Source organism: Cibotium barometz, chromosome 35 (assembly GCF_041138505.1).
Source record: "Cibotium barometz isolate CiBa-2024 chromosome 35, ASM4113850v1, whole genome shotgun sequence".
Lineage (NCBI taxonomy): Eukaryota > Viridiplantae > Streptophyta > Polypodiopsida > Cyatheales > Cibotiaceae > Cibotium > Cibotium barometz.
In genome coordinates, this window is record NC_141080.1 from 33,606,093 (window position 1) to 33,617,675 (window position 11,583).

Genomic DNA, 11,583 nt, shown 5'->3' on the forward strand with positions numbered 1-11,583 from the left:
GTCCGACGAGACGGCATGCAGCTTCTCCTCTTCCACGTCCACCGAGGAGACATACCTCGTCCCAGACACACTCACGCACACCCTCACAGCCACCATCACGTGCTCCCTCAGAGCCACCGTCACGTCAGGGCTCACAGCCACCGTCACGTAGACAATCCCCCACAGTTGTGACTCCACCCGCAGCAGTAGGAAGAGTGGGAGTGGAGGATGCGGCGGGTGCTTTGGTGGGGGAGGTAGTAGGGCACGCGGTGAGAGAGGAGATAGAGGGAGAAGAGTTAGAGGAGACAGTTCGGAAGAGGAGGAGATGAGAGAGATGGAGAGAGTGGTCTGCTATGATGTGACAGATAGGGGCGGGATAGTGATGGATGCGAGGGGGAGGGAGGTAATGGAGTACATGCGTGGGGTAGTATCAAACTCATATAGAAATTGTTTTATTAAATTTAAAGATCAAAATAGCCGATTAGTTGGGGAGGTGATAGAGGCTGTACATAGTCGGTACCCCAATCCCCCACATGCTACATTCTCGGATGTATGGGGAAGGACGCGAATAAGGGAGATCTTAAGTAATAAAAGATCTCACCTTAAAAAACTCGCGTACGATGAGACCGGCTAAATGTAGCTGCGGGTGGCTATCCTGCCGAGAAACCTGCCACCACTGCGCACAAACGCGAGTGGAAGGAGGCAAAGAAACGAGCAGAGGGTGGCGTGAAGAGTAGGCAGCATGTGGAGGCACGACGGATCCAGATGGAGACCATTGGATCTTTGCATTTCGGATCTGGCGGCGTCAAGTCATGGGAGGCAGAGTTCGTAAGTATCTTGCCACTTTATTTGATTGTTTACTTAATTCATTGATTCTATGATTGTTTTAATCTTACAAATTGTGTTGATTATGATACAGCGACGGGTTACGGGGAGGAAGCCCACAACCCACGATACTGCGTATGCTCGTCGGCATAGCAGTGTGACACGTGGGCATCTTCAGAGCCGAGGGACGTATTACGGACGCGCAGTTTGAGATGGCCATGAGACCATACGGTCGACAAGTACTTGAAAATTCTAAACGAATGATTTTGGTTTATTGAATTACATATATATATACTTATATACTATATATTACTTGAACAGGCACAAGCTGCTGATGATCCACCCGCTGCCACTGTAGAGGGTGGACGTGAGCACTACTCATCGGACATTCCGACCGATGTGAGCTCATTTGAGCATGGAGGGAGCACCGAGTCATCATCTGGGTCTGAGTAGTACTCAGACTTATAGTATCACATTCCATATTGAGGATGTGGTTGTATATATTTTTTTGTAAACTGAAGCCATGGGCTACTTCGAGATATGGACTCCCTTGTATACATGTATGAAATTTTGATAGTAATATTGAATCGTGAATCGATAGTATTACATTCATGTCTGTCTTGAATCGTGTATTGACAATGTATGCATTCATGTCGTTCTTGTCTTAATCTCCCTCGTGCATATGTTCTTCGTGGATGGTCTAATGCACAAAAAAAAAATCCAGAGAGTGTTATTGGGTGCTGGAATGCTGGAACAGTATTCAGGCACCAAATAGCACTCTCTGGATTTTTTTTGGGCTCTCTGTTCGCGTGTATAAATGCGTCAGAACTGCTTAAACTCGCGTGTATATACGCAGATAATCTGTAAAATATGCGTGTATTGATACGTCAAAACTGATAATTACGCGTGTATAAGCGCATCTAAATTAAAGAAACGCGTGTATAGACGCAGGTATCAACGCGTCTGAGTACATCTGAACTGAACAGAACGCGGCTATACACCCGTGTATAAGCGCGTCTAAATTAAAGAAAGGCATGTATAGCTGCATGTATTAACACGTCTGTGAAAAGAACGCGGCTATACACCCGTGTATAAGCGCGTCTGAGAGGTCCTATACACGCGCTTTTACACGCATGTCTGTGGCCGCGATGATACACGCACTGGTACACGGGCCCGCTACTTTTTTTCACAAGTCATTTTTAGCGGCTAGGAGCGCGGGTATGAGCTCGATCCCTTGTAGTGGGTGGGGGATTTTCTCCGTGTCCCTTGGCTGAGTTTCTTTGTTTCTTTCGTGGTATTTATCTAGCTCCTTGATCGAAGTGGTTACTGACATTGCTTTGGCAATTCTCAACCCATCTTGTTGAGTGGTCTTTCTCCTCCATACCAATGTTTTAGCATTGGTTTTAGTTGGGTGCTGGTGCTGCATGCTTTTACTACCGGAACAGTTTGTGACGGTGGCCACTAAGCAGGGTTTGGAAACCCACACTGCCTTATTGCCTTGGTAGTATCCATGCACTCGTAGTAAATACTTTCGAACCCACTGCTTAATGAATGCCTTGTGGGATGTTGGTATGTCTAGAGTACTGCCAACCCAAGTCTGTTTTTTGTCTCCTTTGTGAATCTTTCTTACTGTCTCTATATTATCCTCCTTCTCCTCCTTGTGGGGTTGGTTATTGAGTTGAGCCTTGGGCACCCATTTTCGTTTCCCCTGTGACTTTGGATATTGTTTGTGTTGGGTTTGTGGAATTGATGCTTTTTGAGTTGATGTCACCATGCTTGGTGGTGCTACCTCCTCACTCATGGCCTGTTTCCCTGTGTTTGTCTGGCTCCATAAGGGTATGGACATGACAATGTCCCCTTCATTTAGCAGTGTTGTCCTCTTCTCCCATTGGATATTACATTTGCTGGCACAAATCCAGGATCGTTCTAGGATCATTTCCTCTTCCATGGAGCCTGCAGGCATGAGAAACACCTTCCTAACCAAGGAATTATTTCTGATGGAAAGGTTAACACTTACAAATCCCTCAGCTCTCGTAGTTATTGAGTGCACACTGCATACTTGCGCATCAGTGGGTTCAAGGTGTGGTCTATCTAATGCTACCCATGTTTCATACAGAAAACAGTTCACATCGTGAACGTTTTTCTACACTTTCACGTGTTCAAGAATTTTTGCTGTTGTGGTCATAATTCCTCTTCCTTGTTGTAGGCGTCACTACTTTCCAGACCTTCGTAGCCTTAACCTGACTATACTAAACTCGTGCGTTGGATTGGAATAAACCTTGAGTTTGTAGGAAAAAGTTCATGTCGTGAATAAAAAAGGGTTCACACCCCGTGAAGTTCTAAAATGGCTCACGTCGTGAATGAATTAGTTCACGTCGTGAAGAGTTCTCAAAAAGTTCACAATGTGAATGAATTTCTCCACTTTCACGATTCTTAATCTTGTCAGACCTCGTGGCGTCGGAGGTGTCAAGATAAGGTTACCTATTTTTGGCAAGGCAATCCCATGATTTGTAGCGTTAATCATGGCACTGATGTCGGACGCGGTTTGTGGCGTGAAGTTGCAGAAAATGGTTCAGAGCGTGAACGTTTTCTTATAATTTCACGTGGAAACTTTTCGCATCAACTAAGGTGATTCTGGGTGCAAAATACTTATCCAATAGTTTCCGAAATGATTGTGCCACATCTAAGGAGTGGAATACAAGCTCAAGGCACAGTCAATGGCTCCTTATTTTTTTGATTTTTGTAAATTTTTAGAAAAGAATAAAAATAGAACACCAACCTACTCATTCACGTTGATGCTTTCCAATGATGCAAATATCAAAATTAACTAGAAAAAATTATGAAGCTCTATTCTAAGACCACTCCACTACACATATACACAACAAACATAACCAATTTCACATGATTTTTTACTTTCACACAAATCTTATCCATTCATTTTCTACACAATGCACTACCAGAATGCAAGGGCAATCAATCTCATGCAATGGGAGAGCTGAAACTCCAAGAGGAAGGAAGAAACAAAGGTGTTTCCGCGACAGCGGTGCCAAAAATGTTATGGGCTACCACACCTCCAAGAAGAGGGAACTCAATGCATTCACCTAAAGGATGAGCAATAGATCACAACCATTGTAGGGAACTTACCAATGCTTCGAACTTGAGTCCCTTGAGGCATCCAAGCTCACTTGTTAAGCTCCAAACCTCCAAGATCCACCTCCACACTATCACCGTAGAGTCGCTTGCACCGTCGCATAGGGAAATCACTCTCTCTCACACTCTCCTACACAAGCGTGAATAATACAAGCATAGAAGAGGCACAATGCTAGAATGCTCTCTGTCTCAATCTCTCTCAAGACACAAGGAAGAGCTCTCCATAGCACAAAGGGGGATTGTGTCTTTCCATTATGAGAAAATGTCTTATATACATTTGGCCCTTATTCACACTTGGGCACCCAAAACTTACTTAACTAGACCTTGGGTGGCTAATATCTCATAATGTATAACTTTTATAGTGCTATTTCATGACACTTATTAATGTCCTCAATTGGAGGAGCATGCTTGTTAATCCAAAATTGGATTAACAAGCTTGTAGTAGGAAGCAACAATGCACACACAAGGGCAATAGTAGGCCATAAGGGCACATGTGGGAGATGGGGACATGTGGGAGCAAAATCAGTGTTCTGCCAAGATGGAGTAGTATGGCATATGGGGTGAAGGCATCATGAACATGGGGTCTCTAGAAAAATAATCATGCGTTAAATATAGCTATCACGAATGGACATGGGCACGTGTGTGTTGGTGCACTCACATGGGGGAGAGAACATGTTTGGAAAACATAGTCCTTTAGCATCCAAGTCAATGTTAATCATCAAGTTAGAGTTTAAAACTTTACTCATATGTTAACGTATCTAGTCACTAGAGCACACTTAAGGGCACCTCTTATGTACCTCATCTTCTGTACATTGGTGTACATTGGTGTTAATTCCCATGTACACATGAAATTGGGTGGGGAAAACGTAATCTCCAAACTAGATATTTCAATGGACCGAATAGCCATGTGAGACTATAATAGACTAAAACAAGTCATTCCTTGGCAACCACATAGAGCCCCCTAGATACGGCACCCTTTGATCTCCAACTCTACAAGTAAGTCTTATCACTAAAAGGTAAGGTGTCCTTCGCTTTCTACCTAAGTCTTTACACAAGCGGTCTCCTAACCAGCTAGTCACACAATTGAATTTCTTCCAGTGTCTAAATTGAGAACCTAGGGTTGACCCCAACATTTCCTTATAATGGGGACCTTACAAATTAAGTATTGTCAAACCTGGAGAGGAGAGCATTGAGCATTTAACACCAAGTTTCTATTCAACATCAAGTCAAAGCTTTAAGTTAACATTTATCAAATTGAAGCTTGGACTCTATGTGTCCAAACATCAAGTTGAAGTTTCTATTCAATCAATGTTGAATATTAACTTGAAGGTTGGATTTGATGTTGAACATGAAGTCTAGATTTCAAATTGATGTTGAATGCCAAGTCCAAGTCCAAGCCCAGCTAGCTCGATGTTTAACACTAGTTTGGGTAATAGGATAGAAATATGTATGGACATATTTATGTCCTCATTAATGATCAACTTTATGGAATTATTTAGAACACATAGATAGTGAAAATCAAATGTTTCCTTTTTCATTATCATTAGGTACATAGTGAAGTAAAATTGAGAATTTTTGGAATCACATTGGTTACCTCTAGGCTTTTCAATTCCAAATAATTTGTAGACCAAATTATAGTCAATGCAAAGCTATTTGGGTTATATTTGGATCAAAGGCTTTAATTAGCTAATTTATCATTGCTTTTCAAATTAATTAGAACTTAAAATTTAGGTCTTAATAAAAACTCCAAGGTATTTAGCTATCTTTTAAGAAAAAAACTGTGAGGATTTTTATAGCTAATTAAATAATCATAGACTAGGACTAAACCTTGCACACATATTTTGTGCAATATTATGCTTCGTTGGTGTATTTTGTGAGAGCCAATCCCATATGCACCTATCCTTTTATACTGTTTGTTTTAGACAAAAGTTCATAAATTTGAAACCATATTTATTACTATAGAATAAGAAAATACTTCACGTATTTTTCAACATCTCATAAGGCTTTATGTGGAATATCTAATCATTTTATATAATAATAATAATAGTGTTTATTATTTTTACGATTATAAACACTATTTTTATAAGTTTTCCATTACATGATCTAAATATAAACAAGGGTTCACATATACGGTTTTGTTATCAATGTAGGTTAAATGTTGAGAACATGGCCTTGTTTTCTAGCTAAATTGAAATGTTTAGATATGAATTCTTAGCTGATTACTTTAGTGGAGGCATTAATTTATTAGTATAACTAAAGTAAAGCACTATATAAGTTCATACTATTATCGTATTTTGGGTGTCAAAGACTCAATAACTAAAAAGAGATTCTAAGAAAGAAATTTAATTGAATTAATTATTAATGAAATGTTTTTTTTCATAATAAATCTATCTCTCATCTCTTAAATACTATGTAAAGTTTAGAGAAATTTATAATGAGTTCAGATTTTTTTTTCTTGCATGTAGGAACCTACTTTGTAAATTTGTAACTTGTTTGGATTATAATGTTGGATATATCTCTCTATTTATAGTACTTTATCAATTATATTCAAGGTTATTTTTATCATTTTAATAAATTTCTAAGGTTTCCATATTCATGAAGATGTGTATTAGAAGAGAAATGCTAAAATACCGCTCCCACTCACAAGATATGATTTTTTTAGTAAATCCTTGAAAAGTCATTTATGGCATGCTAAGCTAACAAACTAATGTTAAAAAAACATCTTCAAATTTTGAGGATTTCCATAACCAGCTTGCAAATTTTTAAATAAAAAACTTAAAATTTATAAATTTTTTCAAAGCAAAAAAATAAAATTTATAGGGAAAAATGAAACTGTTATAGGTCCACTATATATAGATTGCAGGATTCACGATGAGGGAGTGAGAATTCAAGTAAAAAATTCAATGCTCTTGAGTTCAAAATATATGCTCATTAATGCTTCGACATGATTTACTGTGAAGGAGAAAAAATTGTAATTCTTATACCAGTAACCAAAAGAACGGAATATGCTCCAATATTAAGGCTCCTATTCCTTTTTAATGTTGTCATGTTTCCTCATTGTGTACAACACATGAAAATTCATGAACAAATTGTGATGCTTGCAATGCTAATGGAATAATAGATCTATAACATTCATACTTAGTGGGGTTTGGCATCCCTCATTGATTCATTTACGAGTTTCTGTTTCTTACTTGGAAGTGATAAGATGATTATCCCTCCACTCCCTGATTGCTTCGGAACGCTTCTCTTGTGATTTATTGATGTCATCTTTAGCGTACTCGCCACCACGCTTTTGTATGCCATGAATAAGATATGTGACATACTCTACTTTCTATGAAGAGCAATGTAGTATGTGATTAGTAATAACATGTCATTGTTGGCTATCTTTATTAATATTTTGGGTCTAGCCATTGAACATAAACCTGTGTAAATTAATTACTTTGATTGGCTCATTGATGGATTCTCCCACATAATAAAATATGACTTTATATAAATCACCCTAGTGACTATGCACTAATCATATTCAACATATTGCTATTGTACACGCTTACTCAACATCTATGCACTACTCTTGCAACTTATTGCTCTTTCTAATCACACTCTAATCACTCTCTCTCACTCACTCTCTCTCTCTCTCTCTCTCTCTCTCTCACACACACACACACACACACATTACTTGAGACTTTAGAAGTAAAACTATTACTTGAGACTATAAATTAGGGATATTCAACTTCTTGACCCCATGTAAAGCTACAAAACCCTTCCATTAGCTCACCAAGATTTCTGTAGTTTAGATAAGAATCTATTTGATCAGCCTTCTTTCTTGAATTGTTCACACCCTATTGGTCCTAACACCCCTAAATTCAGTAGGATGATGCCTCACTATCCCCTCAAGGAATATTAAGTCATGGATCCACTTTTGGAATTGATTAAGCTTATCTACAGTGCATGTACATGTTTGTAGACCATCCTGCTCTGCTGGTAGCAATCTACCTCACATACCCAAATCATATGCTTCTTGAAAGAGATATTGGAAAGATGATTTCCTATTATGATGCCTCACATATATATTACTTCATCTAGTCACCTAGATTTGACCATATTGCGATTCATCTAGATCCAAGAATGTTCCAAAATCCTAAAATTTGACTATTGGGCTAGCGTGGCCTCTTGTACACATATCCCCAAAGCCCTATATATGTTGAACCAAAAAGTTATCCTCAAGAATTGAACACCATGATACATTATGTGTGAAAACACATATATGTGATCATGTTCCTATTGCTACACATCTATCTCACAAGATACAAGGATTGAAATACACCCCCACTGATAGTGTAGATTCGTAACACTCCCAAATGGGACATTCACATGAAACTAAATCAAAACCCTCCTTTTATGTACTTTGTTTTTAGATAAAACTTCATAAATTTTGAACCATATTCATTAGTATAGAATAAGAGACTACTTCACGCATTTTTAAACATCTCATAAGGCTTGAAGTGGAATAACTATTCATTTTACATAATAAGAATAATAATAATTTTTACTATTTTTAAATAATAATAAACAATATTTTCATAAGTTTCCCACTACATGATCTAAATATAAGCAAGGGTTCATATCCGTTGTTTTGTTAGCAATGTAAGTTTGAAAGTTGAGACCATTATCTTGTGTTTTCTAACTAAATTAAAATTTTTAGATATGAATTTTTGACCGACTTTAGTAGAGACATCGATTTATTAGTATAACTAAAGTAAACCACTCTATAAGCTCAAACTATTGTCGTATTTTGAGTGTCAAACTAAAAAGAGATCCTAAGAAAGAAAGTTAATTGAATAATTATTCATGCAATAATTTTCTTCATGAAAAATCTCTCTCATCTCTTAAACACTATGTAGGATTTAGGCCAAATTTATAATGAGTTGAGATCATTTTTTTCTTGCATGTAAGAATCTACTTTTAAATTTGTAACCTGTTTGGATTATAATGCTAGATATACCTCTACTTATCGTAATTTATCAATTATATTTAAGGTTATTTTTATCATTTTAATATTTTTTAAAGGTTGCTACATTCATGAAGACATGCGTAAGAAGAGAAATGCTAAACTTCGGCGGCTTCTTCAGCTTCCATTCACAAGATATGAATTTTTAGTAAACCCCTGAAAATACATATTTACGTCTTGTCGAGCTACCAAACCAGTGTTAAAAAAACACCTTCAAATTTTGAGGATTTCTATAACCAATTGGCAAATTTTAGAACCCAAAAAACTTAAGATTTGTAATTTTTTCCAAAGCCCCCCAAAAAAAAAAACAAGTAAAAACAAAAATGTTATCCACAGTTTATAGATTGCAGGATTGATCGACGAGAGAGTGAGAATTCAAGTTAAAAATTCAATGCTCTTGAGTTCAAAATATATTCTCATCTCATGATTTACTATGAAAATTATACAATTCTTATACCAGCAGTAACCAAACAAAAGAATGGAATATATTCCAATATTACGGCTTCTATTTCTCTTTAATTTCCTCATTGCGTACAACACATGAAAATTCATGAACAAATTGTGATGCTTGCAGTGCTAATGGAACAATATATACTCAGTGGGGTTTGGCATCCCTCATTGATTCAATAAACTTCTCCATGTGAGTATTGGATGAGCCTTGCGCTTGCACAGCCCTCCTTGCAGCATCTCTCAGCTTGCCAGCCCTTCTTCTCATCTCCTTTCCTTCGTCTTCTTGTAAGACTATCCTCAAAACCCTCTCCACTTCTTCACTTTCCACCATGCCATCATCTTGCCTCTTGATGCTCATCCCAACCTTCCAAATGTCAACCACAAACTTGCAATTTGTAGTCTGATCTATGGAAATTGGAAAAGGGATCATGGGCGTCCCCATGCTCAAGCTCTCCAATGTTGAATTCCATCCACAATGAGTTAGAAAGGCGCCCACAGAAGGGTGGGACAACACTTGCAGCTGAGGTGCCCATGGGATAATTAGCCCATAATCCTTAGTATCCTCTATGAAGTTCTTGGGCAGTATCTCTGATACGTTTTGCAAGGAGGATCTAGGCCTTATCACCCAAAGAAAGGGCTGCTTGCTAGCCGTGATCCCCAAGGCAATGCCCAGTAGATCTTCTGCAGTAGGGTTGAACACACTCCCAAAGGAAATATACAACACGGATTGCTTTTGCTTACTATCTAGCCACTTTATACTGTCATTATTCTCCTGCAGCAAGCTTGCACCAACACTAATGTCCTTCATATCACTGCCATCCAAGAGGGCAGAAGGGAGCAAAGGCCCTACAAAAGAAACTGACAAGGGCAATTCTATTTGCAGTGCCTCGCAAGCATCCTTCTCAAGCTGCTCATAAGAGTTGATGAGAATTGCATCACAGCTCTCCAGTATGTCAAACTGCTCTCTCAAAAGCTTGAAGCTCATTTGAGAGATGTCGTCTACATGGAGTAATGTGGGGAAGTCCGCAGGGTGGAGAGGGGGCACACCGGGTATGTAAGACACCAGATCATTGCACCCTGTTGTGACATAGAAAGCAAAAAATAATAATAATAAAGAGGAAATTGTTGAGTATTGATTAGTAAAAAAGAAGAGTGTTCATATTCGCTATCCAGGGTTAGCTATTTAACAATTTTATTGCCTACCGGGAGGAGTCTTTTTGTAAGGGAAGAAACCATTGGAGACGAGCTTGGGTGTGTGGTAAAAGATGGAGAAGACTGCAGCAGACTGAGGCCAGAGAAGAACACTTGGAATGTGGAGCTCCATTGCAACACGCTGAGCCCAAGTGCAGAGGAACCCATGCACGATGCAAGTGACTGGTGGGTTCTTCTTATTCAAGCGTTCCACGAGATCCCTGAGGGGGTCTTTCATCTTAACAAAGGCCTCGTGGAACTCTACATACCTTGGGCTAATGTCGCTGTAATCAAAATCAGGGGGTAACCCATTGTCTAGCCACACGAAGCGAAGGTTTTCTTGTTGAGATTGATCTTCATCATGAGCTGTATCACCGGATGAAGATTTTGAGCGGCGTTTCTCTTGCAGGATGCGCTTGTGGTTGTGCTCGTTGTTGACAAAGGTGACGACGAAGTTGTGCTTGATGAGAGCCTTGGCAAGCTGCAGCATGGGATTGATCTGGCCCTGGATAGGGTATGGTATCATCAGCGCATGAAGCTTTCTGCTATTATGATCATCACTGCTGTTGTCGTTCGTGGTAGGAGAAGAAAGAGGGGTGGCTAGCTGCAGGCTTTCGGCCATGGCTTCAGCTTGACTAGAGGGCAAGTATTCGGTTGGCATGGCCAAGCGATAATGCTCGGGACGTACTATTATGAGAGAGAGAAAGTGCCTGCTCTGCTCAAGCAGCTCTTCTTCGCTTTGCGGAGGGAGAGATTGTGTGTGGGAGGGAGAAATTGTGAGGCTGCACAATCTAGTGAAGACGATGACAAATATTTATTGCGACCACCGCCTACGTAGCGGGCTACGTTGCACGCTCGGGAATTTTCAAAGTTCGTCGTCTAACGGACCACGGCTCTTTTTTTTTGGGGGAGGAAGTAGATATATATTTATAATATTGACTTGGAAAGTTCTTTACAAACCACGTTATTTACATTGCAAT

At 39.1% G+C, this 11,583-nt stretch overlaps 1 protein-coding gene across 1 annotated transcript; it reads right to left on the bottom strand.

Moving 5' to 3' along the window:
• Nucleotides 1-9,448: 9,448 nt before the first annotated feature.
• LOC147618360 (UDP-glycosyltransferase 75C1-like) lies at nt 9,449-11,380 on the bottom strand. The gene is made up of 2 exons (XM_086774800.1): nt 10,616-11,380; nt 9,449-10,489 (listed from the first exon to the last, which is right to left on the bottom strand). Exons 1-2 carry the CDS (start codon nt 11,262-11,264, stop codon nt 9,558-9,560), a joined length of 1,581 nt encoding a protein of 526 aa, XP_086630926.1. The 5' UTR covers nt 11,265-11,380; the 3' UTR covers nt 9,449-9,557.
• Nucleotides 11,381-11,583: the final 203 nt, after the last annotated feature.

Coding starts and splice junctions, on each gene's coding strand:
- LOC147618360 (XM_086774800.1), bottom strand. CDS start 11,264: ATGCCAACCGAATACTTGCCCTCTAGTCAAGCTGAAGCCATGGCCGAA. Junction 10,490..10,615: donor TTACAAAAAGACTCCTCCCG/GTAGGCAATAAA, acceptor ATGTCACAACAG/GGTGCAATGATCTGGTGTCT.